This window comes from Strix aluco, chromosome 6, assembly GCF_031877795.1.
Source record: "Strix aluco isolate bStrAlu1 chromosome 6, bStrAlu1.hap1, whole genome shotgun sequence".
Taxonomy (NCBI): domain Eukaryota; kingdom Metazoa; phylum Chordata; class Aves; order Strigiformes; family Strigidae; genus Strix; species Strix aluco.
The window spans coordinates 41,122,134-41,139,723 of NC_133936.1; the positions used below are offsets into that span (position 1 = coordinate 41,122,134).

Here is a 17,590-nt window from a genome sequence, read left to right on the forward strand (position 1 = left end):
AGCGGTGGTGGTGGTGAGCAGTTTGTTCTGCTATTGTACAGGCCTGTTTGTAAGTCTAACAGCTATTCTCATGACCTTGGTATTGCCGTTGACTCGGTGTATTGCTAACTAGGCCGCTGCTCCAGTGGCACAATCGACCTAAGATCCCCTGATCAGCCCCAGATCCTTGACGTCTCTTCCTAGTTGGAGGGGAGCATGGGGTGGGAAGCAGCTGGTTTTAACCTGAATGATTTGCATGATGTGTGGCCCAGCAAGTAATTATCCTGATGCAAATGAAAGGGGTAAACTGTACTTGGAGATTGGGAAGACATCCCGTGAAGTCACACCAGCAGCCCCAAGCAGCTAGTCAGAACAGCCTGCAAGAATCCAACTGTCACATCAATAGCAGGTTGGGTAATACTTCTTCTCCAGATCTGTCAATTTATTTTGGATCATGAGACAACAACAAAAAAAAAATTATTGAGAAACATCTTCCTCTCTTCCTCAGAAGAGGCATACTGCTGAGGACAGGCTGTTGGGACAGTGAATAAGCACAGATTTAGAAGACACCAGCTTGCAATACTGATTTGAGGAGGACAGGAGGACTGTTCTTTTCCATAATAAAGGAAATATTGACCAAGGCCTTTCACTATTACTTGCTGAATAAGGGAAAAAAAAAAAAAGAAGTTTCTTCAGCTACTGCTTTTGAAAGCATTTCAGGCTAGCTCTGAATTCACAGTAATGCACAAACCTGGGCTACAGGCTACTTGTGCCACTAGGTATTGAACAGAAAACCCAGTGAGCACTTGTAGCTATTCTGAAAGACAAAAGCCTTGCACACAGAGTGGTGCTCACTGCAGCACACGTCAGCAGACTGTCCCTGCTCGAAACAAAATGGGTAACATAACAGCAACAAATATGAATCTTGGTTGTACCTTCACCTCACGATTTCTTGGTTTCATGTTAGACCATGAAGAGACTGATTTTGATATTTTGCTGTCTTTGAAAGTCAAAACCAATGAAGAAAGGACAAGCTAGATCTGTTCTTGTATCTGTTAGGTATCATGGGGAAAATGCCAAAAACTGTTTTCAATTGTGTAACTTTACAAAAGACGCATTTTCTAGGTAATTCCTCCTGAGACACTGTCTCCTCTCCCTCTCTAATGACACACATTTCACACAATGCTAGCTGGTATATAATATTTATTAAATTTGAACATAACATCTAGCAGTTCCCTTTATCTTCAAGACAATTTATCTGGGAGACCTCCCCCTCTCCCTCGATGTACATATACTCAAGCAAAAACCAAAGAGGTAAAGAATACCATGACCTTCTCCTCCACAGTACTTGCCCAATTCCAGAAGTCAGGGACCAGCTGCCAACAGAGGTACCAAGCAGATAACATTCAAGAATGGATTTCTAGTCAGCTACTCTGCACTGCCTGTGCATGTTCCTGCTCCTATCCTAGTTTCACCGAGAGTCGGCCGGTTACTGCAGGATAAAAGCTCCTACATGGACAGTTAAGACTAGAGTTGCTTCTCCTTCTGTGACTTGGCTTTAAAAAGGACCTCTCTTACAGATGCTTTGTTTTCTGAAGCGGAAAAACTAGTTAAAATCAGCTCACCATTAACTCCCTCAACCATCCAGAAACATTTCTACTGGAAACAAACTCGTATGAAAAATACAGGAAATGCTGGTATGTGCCTAATTTAACTCAGAGTTGCTTATAGATACATCCACAAGTATAGGTGAAGCCTGGTAAGCACTTAATTACATAGGTAAGTGTATTTAACATTTAAACATGAATACATTTAACATACTTTCAACCATTAAACCATAAATTCATGTTGCGAGTACAGCAGAGACAAATCTTTAAATAAACACTGCTCCATCGTGACAAGAGATGCTTTTTAAGATCTATGACTTTTTAGATTAGCATTTAGTGTAAACCCTGAAGAACAACAACTGCTAATACTTACAGACACCATACTGGAACTGCTGTAAATTGGAGAGAAGGCATATGAAGAGTTACAGGCTTACAGTCCTGTGTCACAGGTTTACAGTTAAGGGTGCCATCATATATTAAAGGTCCTCAAACCCCAAGGCCACCCATTCCTAGTAACACAGCTCTTCTAGCTATGTAGCACAACGCAATAAATTTAACAAAGCTGCAGAAACATGTTTTTGAAATTATATAGATTTAAGTAAATATTTATGCAGGTTTATAAACAGTGCTCTGGACAGGGAATTTAAAGTATAAAATATGTTTATTTCAATTATATACAGCTCAGTACATTTTGATATACATCTTGAAATTTTGCAGTCTGTACTCCATTAACTTTGTAACATCAGCACAAATACAGCCTTCCATAGGCCCCCACCCCAACTCCTCACTTGGCATTCCCTTGGGACTTTCATTGCTTAGAACAACTTTAAATGAATTTTTAAGTATGCAAAACATGTTCTTCCTCCAAAGCACTAGCAAAGATGCAAGAAGAAATATACCAATGGAGCTAAAGTGTCTAATTTATGCCAACAATTCAAAGCAATCCAGCTTTTCAAAAAGGCACGGGGCTAGCATACAGAACAACCATCATCTTTGGTCTGATATCCAACAAGAATTAAAACATGCAAAGTTACCTTCTTTCCAGAAAGGAAGAGGTAAGAATTTTTCAGAGATAAAAACATTCTTTCAGAATCATAGTTTGCAAAAAATATAATGCAGTAAGGAAATGCAATTTTAAACAAAAATCTTCTTGGAAAAATAGATATTTTATATATTCATAGCTAGACAGTAGTTGATAGCAAACCTAAGCACACATTACAGTGTGTATTGACACTTTGGAAAAAATAAAAAACCATGTAAGACATGGTGTAAAAGGCCTGCTGTGGTGCAAAGTGCCTAGATGAAGTAAACGTATATATTTATTCCTTTCAGCAAACTAACCCCTGTATGTTGCACTTCCTTCAAACTATACTGTTCCTCCAAAGCGTGTAGACTAAGCAGGTTCACAGCGATCTAACTAGATTTTAGAATATGACCGTATTAGAAATACACACAAAGTGGAATGAGAGTATCTTCTTCTTTCCATAGTTTAAAAAAAAATTGGTTCCTAGGCTTTAAACATTCAGAAAGAAGTTTCAACATCAGATCAGTGTTGCTGATCTACTGAGCTCCTTCACCAAGTGTTAATGTACTTACTGTAGATCTAACGCACGCAAGTACACAGAAGTACGTGCATAAATTCAAAAAGGTCCAAGGCACGTAAGTACATTCAAGACATCCATCATCTAGGCTAGAAAAAAATAATTTCCTATAGAAATTCCTCAGTAGCAGTTATCCACACTAAAAGTACTTTAATTGCAAGACAGTCTCAATAGTCGATTTGTGATTCTGTCTTTTGGTGATAAATTTGTAATCTTAGATACAGCAAAACCAAACCCACACACAATTTCTTGTGGCTAGGTATGTCAGTGAATAACTTAATACTTGCAACATTACCACATACATAACACTGTATTACGATGCGAGTTACTTACAAAGAAAAAACTTTTTTAAGAGTATTCCTAAGGCCTGCTGCATTGTGCAAAGTGCATGCTTCTGTACTGGGACTGATCAAATGGCAGGTAGCTCATGTAGCCTTGAGATTCTGAACTTACGATACTGTACAGTCATCTCTGGATTTACCCTTCCCCCTTCTACCACCCTGCAAATCCTCCCTGCTTTCATCCCTGTTATTGCCAGCACTTTCCAACTCCTGTTCCAAAACATTTTCATCTGGTACTTTTTCCACTTTATTAGAACCTGATGCTTTGATTTCATCTTCCATCACATCAGTCCTCTCACCAGTTTTCCATGATGTTTCCTCTTGCAAGCACCCTGTTTCGTCAAGCTCATCTCCTTTTTTGTGCTGCAAGCTGCCATCTTCAGTCAAGGCATCTTCGGTTTCTATTTTGTCTGTTCTTTCTCCAGCTTCGTCTGTTTGGGCAGTTTTTCCAACAGCACCATTTGCTCCATTACCCTCTTCTTTTTGTGTATCAGCTTTTTCTCCATCACATTTTTCATCAGTTTCTAGTATCTGTTTTGACTCTTCATCAAAATCAAATGCATCACCATCATCTTCCAGTCTTTCCCCTGCTTGACCCTCCAATTTAACTTGTTCACTAACACTTTCATCCTGCTCTGCTTTCTGGGCTAGGGAATTATCTGCACCTTCCTCAGAAGCAAATCCACCACTGTAGTGGCCTGCAAGCTCTAACTCTTGCTCATCTTCTTTCAGTGTTTCTTTATCAACTTTGTTGTCAGTAGTTACACTAACATCTGCAGTTGACTCCTCTTTAGATTCACCTTCCTCTTGTTTAACTACATTCTGTGCTTCTCCTTCTAAAGGAACATTTTTCTCTCCCACTGTATCACCTGTTGTTTCTTCACTACACTGAATTGTTTCAACTTCTGCTTTTGACTCTAAATCTTCTACCCATTCTTTCCTACTTTCCTTTCCTTTCCCAGAATCATCCCCCATTTCCAATTCTGAGTCCTTACTTTTGTCATCTAGAAGACTTGCGTCTAAACTGCTTTCCTGAGTTGTCACCTCTTTCACAAGGCCTGTGTCTGGCTCTGCCTGCTGCAGCACACTTCCTTTTACCTCAGTAACACAGCCTACAGCCTCCACAGATGCCTTATCTTGCTCTCCTGTTTCTGCAGAATCTGAACACATCTCCAGCTCTTCTATTACTACCTTCTTCTGTCTGTCCTTCTCAGCCGTAGCATTTTCAAGATCAGTTTCATCTTGCGTATTTTGTTCCTCTGATGATGCTGAAGGACTGTCCTCTGAAGAAACTGGCTGGATGCGTGCCTGATCTCTTCCACCTTCCTTTTCACTCGTATCTGCTGGGTCACCACTTTCGCATGACTCTGTCCCCTCCAAACCCACAGAGTCCATTTCCCTTGTCTGACCCTGAACTGTGTTCCCACCCTCATTTTCTTCACCAGCTCTATCACCTCCTGCTTTATCAGTTCTTCCATCAGTGCAGTCTTTGCTTTCAACAAGCTCTTCCCCCAAGACATTTGTAACCTTGTTTTCAGCACGTTCTTCTGAGTGCTGGAGCCCCTCAGCGTGACTCTCCACATTTACCTCTTCACTAAGAGACCTTGCTGCTGTAACCGCTGGTAGCCCTGCCTGCTTAGAAACTAACTCACAGCTCTCACTTGTAATCTCAGCTTCTTGATTCATTTCATTATCACTCACGGCTTGGCTAGTTTTAAGATCGTCTCGTTCTTCCTGTTTAGGTGCAGCTTTTTCCAGTTCATGCTCTGTACCTAAGTCACGAGGCATTTCCTGAGGAGTCTCAAAAACCTGATGAGCTTGCAGAGAGCCCACCTCCGAGTTCTGATCTGTCCTTGCACTGAAGCCATGGCGTTCAGCCTCTGTACTAACAGGCTGCTGGAGTGCTGTGCCTGCGGACTCAGTCTCCTTTCTCACATCACCCGTGTCACTAGCATCACTTGAAGAAGCATTCCCTGATACATATTCTGTAAGGCTTTGAATTTGTTCTGTAAACCTGCTATCTGGTAACATCACTGTTGACAGGGCATCACGTTCTTCAACCATTTTTTCTGCCTTTGCATTTTCATCAGCATGCATTGTCTGTACTTCCTGCTCCTCAGACTCCTCTTTGTGTTCCTCACGCTCAGTATTCTGAAAGATTTCTCTTTTCCCCATATCCTCCAAAATCTCATTTTTCATGTCCACTTCATTGGCTTTGCCTAAAAGACCATTGAGAAAGTTGAAGGGACCACACTATAGCACTTACCTCCCCACTTAAAACCCGAAAGAGAATGAATCAAAGAATAGGTTAATAGAAGATCAGCTTTTGCCAATTACGTGAGGCAAAGCAGCAATTGAATTAGTAAGGGTTCAGGGTTTTTGATCAGTGAAGTTCACCACCACCCTCTCAAAGCAAGAAGTTTCTGGTGCTGACTTCTGTTTTTGTAAAGTAAAAGATTTCTGCTCTCGGCTGTGTGAATTACAGCTTTTGTAGACAAGAACAACTGTTTCAAGCAGTGCAATTTAACAGTAATACTTGCAGATGTAACACTAACAGTAAAGATTACTTTTTCTCAGCAATATTCTCTAGAACTTTAACGCTGACACCACTGTGTGCATGCAGGAGTGTGTGTCTGATGCCATTGTAATGAAGTAATGAAGGATTATTCAGTAATATTTTTCTCCTAAGTATCATAAACAGGCACCATCAGTGTATATGACAAACACTGAATGTAAAATCTGATTGGCAAGCCAATGGTTCAGCTGTTTAACATTACCAACACAGATCAAAGCTCAGGTACTTAGTGCCCTTCACAGCCACTTCATCCACCCAAATGGATGGGGACTTCTGTGGTTTGGGGTTTTTTTTTCCTTCAACTTATATTTAGAAGCAACAGGTATTAGAACAACAGTGTTTGTGGTTTCAGCAGTTAGCTTTTGGGTCTATGTTGTACTTAATTCAAAAAAAAAAAAAAAAAAAAAAAAAAAGGGAGAGACAGAAAATATATTACATTTAAAAATGCACCCTTACCTTGATTTTGGTGTTCCAGATTGTTTCTGCACAAAAACTCAGTGAGGAAAAAACAGCCAACAACTAAAAGATAATTTGCACTTGCAACAGTTGGCTGCCTGTTGCTATTTATTAGTATGTTCATTTAGAACAAAAACAGGAGAGGGGGAAAAAAAAAAGATCTATTATTTCCTTTCCTTCCACTAGTATAAAAGTTCTGAGTGGCCATTCATCGCAAGTGCATGAGAAGAATGCTTTTGCCAAGCAGATTTCTCCTTCCTAACACTATCCATCTCAGAGTCGTATTCTTTGAATTTAACAGCGTTAATCCCATTATGACAAGTAAAATTGTTGAAGTGTTAATAATTAACTGCTCAACAGTACCAGACACCAAGAACAATGAATTCATACATTAATGTTTTAACAGCACCCAGCACTGTTGTTCAGCAGACACAGTTCTCAGGTATATAAATGAACCAACATACAAGTTTTTTATAGGAAACTAAAATACCTTTTTTCTGATTCTTTAGGATATGTGCTGAAAAAAATATTGAACAATAGTACGATTATTCTGGGACAATTTTCAAATTCAGGGTTTAAATAGTGATCTGAATGATTGCTACTTATCTGTAATGTAATATTTGTATTCTTGTCCTTTGTTGCCTTGAATGGGAGATGAAGTCTGCCTTTGCAGGAAACTGCGCAACATACTTGAAGTGATAATAAATATTAAGCAGAAAAATGCACAGGAGGTGATTCGACAAGTAGCATGCTGCGTGATGTGTTAATTGTCCCACTAACAAATGCCCAAACTCCAAGCAAAGATGAATGAATGGACAGAGACAGAAAGATGTGAGAGGATATACAGCACTTACCTAGCGTCCCATCCCCTCCTGTCTTTAGTGCCTGAGCTGTGCCTGGAACAGTTTTGGAAGAATCCAAGTGTCCTTCGTTATCAAGAATGTCCGATGTTTCCCCGTTGGTGGCTACGTCAGAGTCTGGGATTATTCCATGTTTCTGGGGAGAAGCAAAAGCAATGCTTTAGAGCCTGTTGCTCAGAAAGAGGAGGCTTGTTCAAGTGTTCTTGTCCTTGATATTCTGAATAAACAATTGCTTCAATCGTTCCATTAAACATGGCTGGAAGTCAGAAAAGAGCACAGAATATTACAGTTCTCAGTTTAGCCATTATGATAGAAAGCATGTGATCCCAGCTCTCTTTTTTTTTTTTTTTTTAAACATAAATCTGCTGTGTAAAATGTTCCTCAGAGAAGTATTTCCTACAAAAGCAACTACTTAATACTACAGTCTATACTAAGAGCTCACAGTCAATATTAAGGGGAAGGACTTTATATAGAAAATTCCTGAAATGGCAACTTACAGGCAGCACGAAAATAGAGTTCTAGCTACTGAGCTAGATTCAAATTTTCTGCAAAAACGTACAGGAGGAAAAGGTCAGCAGTTGAATTTAAGTTTTTTTTATTCCTCTTGCATACCTTCAGTTGCTCCTTCAGCACAACCACTTCATCTCTAAGGTCATCCCGCTCACTCCTTATGGAATCAAAGAAATCTTTCTGCCTCTCTAACGCCTGAGTTCCCAACACAGACAGAGGGCGAGAAGATGCGAAGAAAGGAAGGGAGACAAGTAAAGACCATGAAAAGCAAGTGTAAACAAGAATGAGTAGATTTAAGATATTCAGAGATTGATGGAAGTGGCATGTATGAAAAAGGTAAAGTTTACAGATTAAAGAACCGAGTTTACATACACACAGATAGAACTTCAAATCCAAGAAATGCACAGGTTATTCAATAACCAGGAATTCCTACTAAAGACATTCAGAGCCCAATTCTTCATTAGGGATCCTTCAAATGAGGATCCACTTTTCATTCTTATCTGCTAGACAAGTTAATTCATATCCATATTCCTTCAACACGCACCCTGAAGACAGAGTGCCATTCCCATGTGCTAACAGAAGGGCATTGAAAGCAGGCCCAGCAGATTTTAATAGTCTTTTTATTCCATGGGTTACCATCATGGGTGCAGTACATTTCAATTATTTTGAAAGCTACCATTAAGTCATCTTTAGACTGGGATGTACCATGTGCAAATGCGTATTTTGTTACTGAACTCCACCAATATTTCTATGTAAGTACAAATAGAACAGTAACAAAATTTAGACAATTTTAAGTTTCAAGTTGTTACAAGTTACTGGACATCAAAAGCACAGGCAAGTTGCCAGATCTCTTTCTCCTCCTATATTCAGAAAGTCTTTCAGTGTTAGAAAAGGAAAAGGAAGCCACGCTTTTCTTTCAGAGTGGGTTTCCATTTGGCTTTGACAGGGGGTGGTGGGAAGGGATGAGAAGCAAGGGTTAGGGAGTTAGAGACTTTCATCCCAATAGCCCATAAATAGCTCTGTTACTCCTATATCACACTCCAGTTTTTGCTCAGTCCGCAGATTAAATCTGAATAAGCGAAAATTCAGTGCTGATGCAATTGCATTATAAATATCACTTCCTCTCTCAATACGGCAAATACAAATGGTGCACCACAGCAAATAAATTACCCAAGGTTTTGAAATCAGACCAGCTGCTAAATTTTTTCTTGGATTTTATGATACTGGCCAAAGACAAAATTTGCTATTTGCTAGTTCACTGGTAATATAGTAAGACAGTCACACCAAGCAAAGTCACTAAGGAGGATTTTGTTAATGAGGTTTTGCAAAAGCAGGATCAGCTGGAGAACGACAGTGCCACTCTGAACACATTTCAGGAGTTGACAGTCCTACCCCTATTTTTTTGTCTTTCCACTCTATTGTCTCCTGAAGATCAGAAATTTCCCTGACATAGCTCTGCTGTTTCTGTTGCAGCTGTTGGATTTCCTGAGAAACAGGAGCAAAACAAGAAGACAGAAAGCAGGTAACAGGTTAACAGAGAAGGTTAAGATTGCAGTGATGCCAAAGAATGAAAAGTCAGGTGCTAAAGTAAAAATGTATCTACATGCACAGTTTCACAGTTTCCGACATCTCAACTAAACCTACACTCCTGAAGACAATCGTACTATCCACGAGGTGAGTTAAAACAAATTGGACAGTTCCACAAGCTTCCTCTGCATCTCCACAGACAGCCATCTGAAACACTGCTTATCTCGTATTACGGACAAGGCAAAAAAAGAAGTCCAACTTCAGATAATACTTACGAAAGTACTATTTCTATTAGTCAGCTCTGAACCTGTTTGGCCTGAAACACTAGTATTTCTTCAGGTGAGAAACCCGAGTAGGGAATAAAATTCTCCATGCCTCACCTTCTGCACTCCTACTGCTAACTGGGAACATACCAATCAAAGAAGCCATTAAAAAAAAGTTACTTACTGCAAGCATTTCTTCTCTTTGCTTCAAAGCCTCTTTGATTTCCATGAACTGAAACTGCAATACGCTATGAGCATGCTTCTCCCTCTCAAATTCCTATGAATAATGAAACATTCATGAGATTTTTATTGATCAAAAATAGCATCCCGTGAAAAAAAATGAGAAAAATAAGCCCAACCACAAAGAAAATGCTTACTGCATTGCAATTCTTGAATATTCCTCTAATCACAATCCCACAAGAGTACAATTTTTATCTTATTTGTCCTTTTTCCAAGAAACTATTATTCCATCAAATATAGAAGTGACAGACATCATTTAGCCAGTTTAATAAATTGAGCAGCAGGCTGGCAGTGAATAGCTTTTACACTCAAGTCCTACAGACTTCACAGATGAATGGAGGGGAATTTAACCCACTCCTTCCACACAGCCCTGTACTAAAAGGTAGCTAGACACCATGGACTTTAAGAAAAACCACCAAACCAAACAAAACCCCACCACACTGTATCTTCCAGGAACTATGTGTTTTGAAGTACACTATAGTGAAATGCCCCACGCTAAAGAAAAGTTCTGAAAAGCTAACACAAGCCACAGCTTTATTATTTAACACCAAGTCACTAGCAGTCAGATGCTGAATTCATGTAAAACTTAATTCAACTCTCAACCCAGTAGCTGCCTTAACTATATAAACTGCACAGCTCTCCCACAGGCCTTCTGAAGAGAGCTTTGTGTGTAAAAAATGCTCCAGAAGTGACGATGAACAAACCCTCTGAACCCACTTTAAATATGGAATATAAAATGACATGTGATAATAGCAGTATAGCTTTACCATACAAAAGAGTTCTTCACTTCTTCAGCAATTGCTTAAGACAGAAACAGGGAAGATTCCCATTTGGATGATCACAAACACATAATATGCTGCTATCCACTTGCTTTAACAGTAACTAAAACAATAACTTATTTAAAATTTTGAATAGTAATTTGGTTGCCTCCTCCCAAGGATCTCTGGCACCCCCCAAAAAACTTTCCCTGTTAAGTAACATGCCATAGCTATATACATACTTTACTTTTTTCTTCATATTGCCGCCTGGATTCTGCCAGCTGTTCTTCTAACTCTAAGAGTGCATCCTTCAGGGTATCTACTTGGTACATGAAATTTGTTTTTTCATTGTCTAGTTGAGCATTTGACACCATAGCCTTTTTATATTTCTCTTCAACTTCGGCTAGAGAGTCCTGCAAGGAATAAGCAGCCACAGTCAGAGTCAGTTACAAAGCACACTTTGCCAACCAAGACCTTCAACAAGAAAATTAAATACTAAACCACAAACAGGCTCAGTACTCCTAGGGAAACCAGTGCTAATCATGAGCTAAAGAGGCTTACCAGCTGTTCCAAGGTGCAGATAACCTCCCCTGTGTTCCCACCAGGCCTCTGTTTACAAGCAAGGAGCCTTACCTCAGGACAGATAAAATGTTTCCTGGTTTCTGCTGCTTCAGCTTCTGCCTTCTCAGAGTCTTCTTCCTTCTCCCTCCCCCTGGCTGCCCCTGCACATTGGCAGCTTAAAGTAGCTGCTGAAGATGACAAGTTGGAATTTTTTTTTTTTAAAGGTAAACTGGCCTTGATTTAAGATAATTTCAGATGATGTTAGGCCTTGAATGAAGGCAGTTTAACAGCCCCTTCACACAAATTTCAGGGATCCTTGCAGTGTGGGAACCACTAAATACATTGACTCAGGAATTAGGATTCGCTGTGAAAGAGCTGCAGCTTTTGTGACCTTATGTATCATCTTTCATTAGGTTTCCTGTATCACATCCCTTCTTTGCAAATTTACTCTGTAAGATACAATTCCCAGAGTCTTGAAAACCCCTCCTATGAACCTGAATATAAGATACCGATTTATAATAATAAATGATGGCAAAATGAAGATCAGGATCATTCTGTGTTGTGCAGTCAAACTTTGTACTCTTTGATTTTAATACAGAAATAAGAGCATTACATAAACAAAACTGTGCAAATATGCAAACAAGGAGGACACCCATGTCAACACTTTAGTTTACAGGTCAAGCAATTTCTCTTGGAACTTAAGTAATTCTAGTAATTACATTTAAAACACAGGTGAAATTCATATACTTCCTTTTTCATTCAATAAATGTAACTGGGGATGACAGTGGCGAGATGATGACAAAATTCAGTCTGAATCAGTTTAGTTTACGTTTCTATTGACAAATAAAATAATTTGTCTTTAAGGACATGAATTTGTACAGTTCCAAACAAAAACTGTGGGTTTAGTGCACTTTACAGACCAAGGATGAGAAATACCATGTCCAGGAAAGCCACCAGGATTTGGAAAAGTGGTAGGATCAAACCTCAGAAATTGGCTGGAAAGGAAGTATATGAAAGTAAAAAGTTAAGGTAGTTGCTGCACCACTCCTTCAACATGCTATGTTTTGTTTTCTTAGCATCAAGCAGTGCGGCTTAGGTACAAATCACTACAAAAGGCAGTCTAAGGGACAAAAACTGAAAAATTACCTACATTTTTTTTTATGTAGTGTGATTGTTTTGCTACACCTGCTACACAGTGATCAGTGAAAAAAAACCAGGTTTTACAGAAAAAGGGCCAAACTACTCTTTTTCCATTGACAACTCACTTAAGATGGCAGCATCTTGGCCTGTCACAGCGTCTGAGCCGATGACACAATCAGCAATTAACGCTGATAAATGTTGCATTATATGCCTGGATGTCTACATATACATTTGCAAGACTGCCTTTTCCAAAAAACGCAGCTCATGTTGCTGCTCACTTATGAGGTGGTGGTACATGGATGCACAATTTAGTTGTGCACCAAAATCCATTTATGGCTTTGTGGAAGTGGTAAGCGCTTCTTCAGTGCCAACGGGTGTGAGTGTGCATTCTTCACCCAACAAGCTTTGTTAGATGGAGTTTTGATACAAGACTTGTTTAAGGGTGTCTTCTGCAAGCTAAATATGAAACCAAAATGATAGTCACCACCTCACATGCATGACCTTCCAGAGGCATGCTGGACCTTATCAAAATCATACAAGCTTTTAAACTCCGACTTTTCATAGCACTGTAGGACATGAGTTAATCTTCCAATATTGGGAGGCTTCCTGGATTAGGAAGCTATAAAAAACAAACCCCACCAACTAATAATTTTAATTTGCTAGCAAAATTATTACCTTCTCAAAACAGCAAAGACAACATGCAGCAGTAATCAGCAGCCTTTCAGTTAACATTTGGAAGCATTTCTCACCACAATCATTCAGGGTCAGAACAGATTCTTTTCCAGTTAATGAAACAGTTTTCACACAATTCACAACCCTTCCCGGAGGAAAGCATGCAAGGTCAGTTCTAGGTCTCACACCAACTCTCTGAATGTTTAGCTGGTGTTAATGATCACTCCCCGTCTGCAGTAAACCAGTACCTTCATTTCTTTCAGTCCCTGCATGTATTTGCCTTCTACATCCTGAATCTGGTCCTTTAACTCATAGATATCCTGAGGAAAACGGTGAGAAAGGTGAATGGTGCCACTGAAGCTAACAAGCAGAAGCACAGCTGAGAGGGAAAAGCAGGGATCCAGAGTTCTCATTTAAGTATTTCTACCAGACAGGTTAACGGGTCTGATCCTAACCTGTAGCCTTACTGGACAATGAAATTTCTTGGTTAGAAGTTTATGCTAATTCTGCTCTTCCTGACTGGAAAAAATGAAGTCTTCAGTGTTAAGGACAAGATGCAGACCCAGCTTCAAAGACTCCAACAATTACAGACCCCAGCCACAAAGCCCTTCTCTACCCTTTTCACTGATTATCACCCTCTTTGAGGAATTCTAGTATTAAGGGTAAGGGCTGCCAAAGTCAAGTCTGCAATACAGGCTATACTATAAATGTAGGAAAAATTGTATGAAAACCATCCGTCACACTAAATTTAATTATAAGTCCTATTTCACAGTCTCTCTCCTCTTTTGTCCCTGGTCCCCAGCAAACGGCTATCTTTCAGCTGTTTTACAGTGTTGAAACTGGGACAGACCTGCTTGTATCTGAGGTCCTAATACAAATTCCACGTTTTAATTGGCTATAATTTCAGAAGAGTTGTAAGCTGTACGCATGAAAGTTCACAGAATTCAGACTCCCCATTTTAAAATAGTCTTCAGAATGGAGCATTAAAAAACAGATGACAAAAACCAATTTAGGGGTGGACCACCCAGACCAGCACTCAATGATATGAACACTGGATTTCGTATCGATTTGCTATTCAGATGTGTCTAACTTCACGGAATCACTAATTAGATTACAAAATAAACCCCCCTCCCCAAATTAGCATCCCGTAAATGCAGTGCTTCCTGCATTACTTCAATCCTCCTATCAGTGTGATACATTGAGTCCATTTCCCGTTTCATTAGGTTAGGATGAGATGTGTCTGTTATGATCAGTCTGTTCTGCTATCATATGCTGTAGGACTTTATCCAAGTATTCCTGCAATACACACTAGCTTCCCAGCAGCATCTCTCTAATAAATCCATTCACTTTTCACTCACAGCATACAGTTCATTTTCTCAGAACTGCCAGGAGGGGGAGACAAGACAGGGTTTTTTTTCTGGAAAGAAGTCTAAAGGGTATTTAATAATTTATGCTGGTTTTAAGGATTTCTTACCTTTATCTCTCTAATAGATGCCTCTGTATCGGCTGAGATGGATGTATCCCCACTGCCTCTTCGTGATGAAGTCCCACCCAGAGAAGCCAAGGTAGCTGCTGATAAGCTTGAGACAGTACGTGCTCCCTACAATCACACACAGTTAAAAATGGTTGTTAACTTTTTTTTCCAGATATATTGTGGGCTTGTAGTTTGTTGCTGTTGGTTTAACGCACGTGTTACACCAACCCGTGCACTTCTAAATTATGTAGATTTTATTAAAATGTAACTTTGTAACAAGAAAAATCAAAAGATCAAGATTTAACAAGGGAAACTAATGAGAAAAGGCAGATCAGATGTACTTAAACACTACTTTAATAAGAGTTTGCCTGACTTAGCTTCTAACTACTAATTCTTAATTAGACAAAGTCTTTAGGGGCTAGTATCATCTTGCCAGATATTTTCAGAACTTGCAGTAATACATTTTGTGGATGCTTCTGACTACCTCTCAAGCTCCTTTCCTTTCATGGGTATTTATTACTCTGCAGCAGTAGCCACATTAACTGTTTTACTGAAGTGAGGGTTCTGCATTAAGCCACTTTCCCACTACTGCAGTATCCTCCTCTTTTGTTAAAGTTTATTTATTTTTACATAATCCCATAATTAAAATCTAATAAACAGTGGTCATGTGGCTTAGCCTAAAGCAATTTCAGCTGGCTGCTGTTGAAGATCAACTACTTAACATCTGAATGACCAGAGGTTGAAAAGTTCATCTTCAAAAATGTAGTAGAAGCCTCCAACAACTCAAATTTTTTCCCCACAATGGATTTTAATAGATTTCTGTACACTCACTGCAAGTTCTACCTACCAAAAAGAATATGAAGAAAGCACTACTGTCAGAATAACTCATAAGATCCTTCTTACCTTCTCAAAGTCTTTTTCTGGCCTTTCTTCAATCTGTAAAACAAAGATTTAGAAGGAATCATTCATATAATCAATAAAGGACAAGAGAAAGGCAGTAAGATACCAGAAAGGGAATTCTTAAATCTGTAAAAGAGTTTTCAATAGCAATTTCTATCCACCCAAAAAGCAGCCAGCTCACTCAGAACAGCAGTGTCCTGGCTGGTATCTCAGGGCACAAGGCTGGACAATTCACCTCAAATTTCTAAGCAGTATGTAATTAAGTGGAATACACTTATTGATAAAAAAACTATTTAGTCTATTAAATAAGACAGAAAAACATTTTTTTTTCCATATTCTACATCACAATGTTTCAAACATGAAGCTGGCATGTGATCTGAGTTAACAATACAAGAATATAAAGACCTATGCGGGCATGAACTCAAAGCCCCAGAGGTCTCTCCCCAGACATAAAAATAGCTGTATGCAACTGGGGTGCTGACATACGCAGCTACTCCTATTTACTTTAGAACAGTTTAAAATATGCCTCAAATGAACTCCCAATAGCAATTTACTTAAGTAGAGAGGTTAAGTTTTTTAACTGAAAGATCAATAGATCTCCAGACCAAGATAGCTTCTTGAAGTTACATCTTTTTATGGACCTTAACTAACAAAAGACTACCTCTGAAGGCTGCCAGCACATCCTTCCCCATTCCAAAAAGCAAGGTACCAAGTTAGACTTGAAGGACTGTACTGTGTCTGCACCACTCCCAGAAGAATGAAGAAAAAAAAAAAGACAAAGAAAAAAAGAAAAATCTAAAGCTTAAGACCTCTGATAAGTCTAAATAAACAGCACTCTTATGGTTTCAGTACTTTACTGGAATTTACTAATTCAGAAGAGAGATCCTGCACAGAGCCAAAGTAGCATTTAGCAGTACAGAAAATTACCATGGATACAGACAGCTTAAATGCTTCAAAGAAAGTTACAGAGCAAAACCCACATACAAACTGAGCAGATTTATTTTTCCTTGACGGCAACCACCCTATCAACTTTTTCCTGCTCTGAAACCAAACAAAATATACAAGTTCCCAAGAGCAGAAATTTAAAATCAAGTATTTTGCCATTATTCACTTTGCTATTTTGGGAGAAAAAAAAAAACAAACCTGTGTTTCATAACAGATTGTTTTTATAAGTATCTCCATCTAAAATGGAACTAAGTGTAAAAAGGACTGAATGAAATTAAAAGTTCAGCAGAACTCAAGAAGTCCAGAACATGTCAACCTCTTCTGGGAACATTCAGCACCACAGTTAAGATGGTTTCCCAAAAGACTTCTAGAAAATTAATGGCTTCCCCGGATCAAGAGCCTAAAAGCTGAACAGAAGAGTGTTTTTGAAATGACAACAAAAATCAGGATAGATCTGATACAGGGTAAGGCAGGGAATAGTTGAGGTTAAGTTTATAAGTTTCATTGAAAACACACTCAAAAACTACATCTCTTTCCAATCAGTTCACTTTTTTTTTTTCTTTGAATTATATAGAGTAATATGTGGATGATCCCACTCATTATTTTTCATATTACCTATGGTACCCTATTAAAAAAAAAAAACCCAGAACTGAGAGGTATCTATTACAAATCAGCTTTTTACACTGACAACACATATCATGAAATCTCTATGATTGGATTAAGAAAATTTAAGACTTAGGCTTCAAAGTAAAATCAGCCAGACTTAAAGCATTAGATAAAAACTTTGCAAAGACACTGAATACACAAAGTACTGGGTGGGGGGGAATCTCTGAATTTGGATGCAATAAGAGGTGGTCACTAATGAAAACAGATACTTCAGTTCAGACCCAATAAACAAGAAGGACTGACTTTTGCAAACAGGCTATTATTGTCATGCCAGACAGCTCCAAGTACTGGATTTGGCAGACTTCTAGCCCTGCCAAACACTGTGGTGTTGTTTATTAAGACAGTTGTGGCAGTGTAAATACTGGCATGTTACCAAAGCTTAGTGTATACACACACACACACAAATGCACTTCCAGAAATTTATGTAGAGCCTTTTGTGAAGGCTACCTTAGGGGTTCAGGGCACAACTCAAAATATTATTTTCTTTAAGCCATTTGCAGAATCTCCTCTGTTTT

The 17,590-nt window shown here is 39.0% G+C and overlaps 1 protein-coding gene across 21 annotated transcripts in view; it reads right to left on the minus strand.

Moving 5' to 3' along the window:
- Window positions 1-17,590, minus strand: part of LRRFIP1 (LRR binding FLII interacting protein 1) — a 114,648-nt gene that overhangs the window by 9,426 nt on the left and 87,632 nt on the right. For 12 of the 21 annotated variants that reach the window (XM_074829789.1, XM_074829786.1, XM_074829784.1 and 9 more), the window contains 9 exons: window positions 15,468-15,500; window positions 14,565-14,690; window positions 13,339-13,410; window positions 10,960-11,130; window positions 9,904-9,996; window positions 9,322-9,414; window positions 8,032-8,124; window positions 7,414-7,555; window positions 2,229-5,747 (listed from right to left, as the gene is read on the minus strand). In XM_074829789.1, coding sequence (XP_074685890.1) covers window positions 3,637-5,747; window positions 7,414-7,555; window positions 8,032-8,124; window positions 9,322-9,414; window positions 9,904-9,996; window positions 10,960-11,130; window positions 13,339-13,410; window positions 14,565-14,690; window positions 15,468-15,500 — 2,934 coding nt within the window. In that variant the 3' untranslated portion in view covers window positions 2,229-3,636. Of the gene's footprint in view, window positions 1-2,228; window positions 5,748-7,413; window positions 7,556-8,031; window positions 8,125-9,321; window positions 9,415-9,903; window positions 9,997-10,959; window positions 11,131-13,338; window positions 13,411-14,564; window positions 14,691-15,467; window positions 15,501-17,590 lie in introns of those variants that run through there. The other 9 variants (XR_012623872.1, XM_074829792.1, XM_074829791.1 and 6 more) reach the window with 5 other exon arrangements.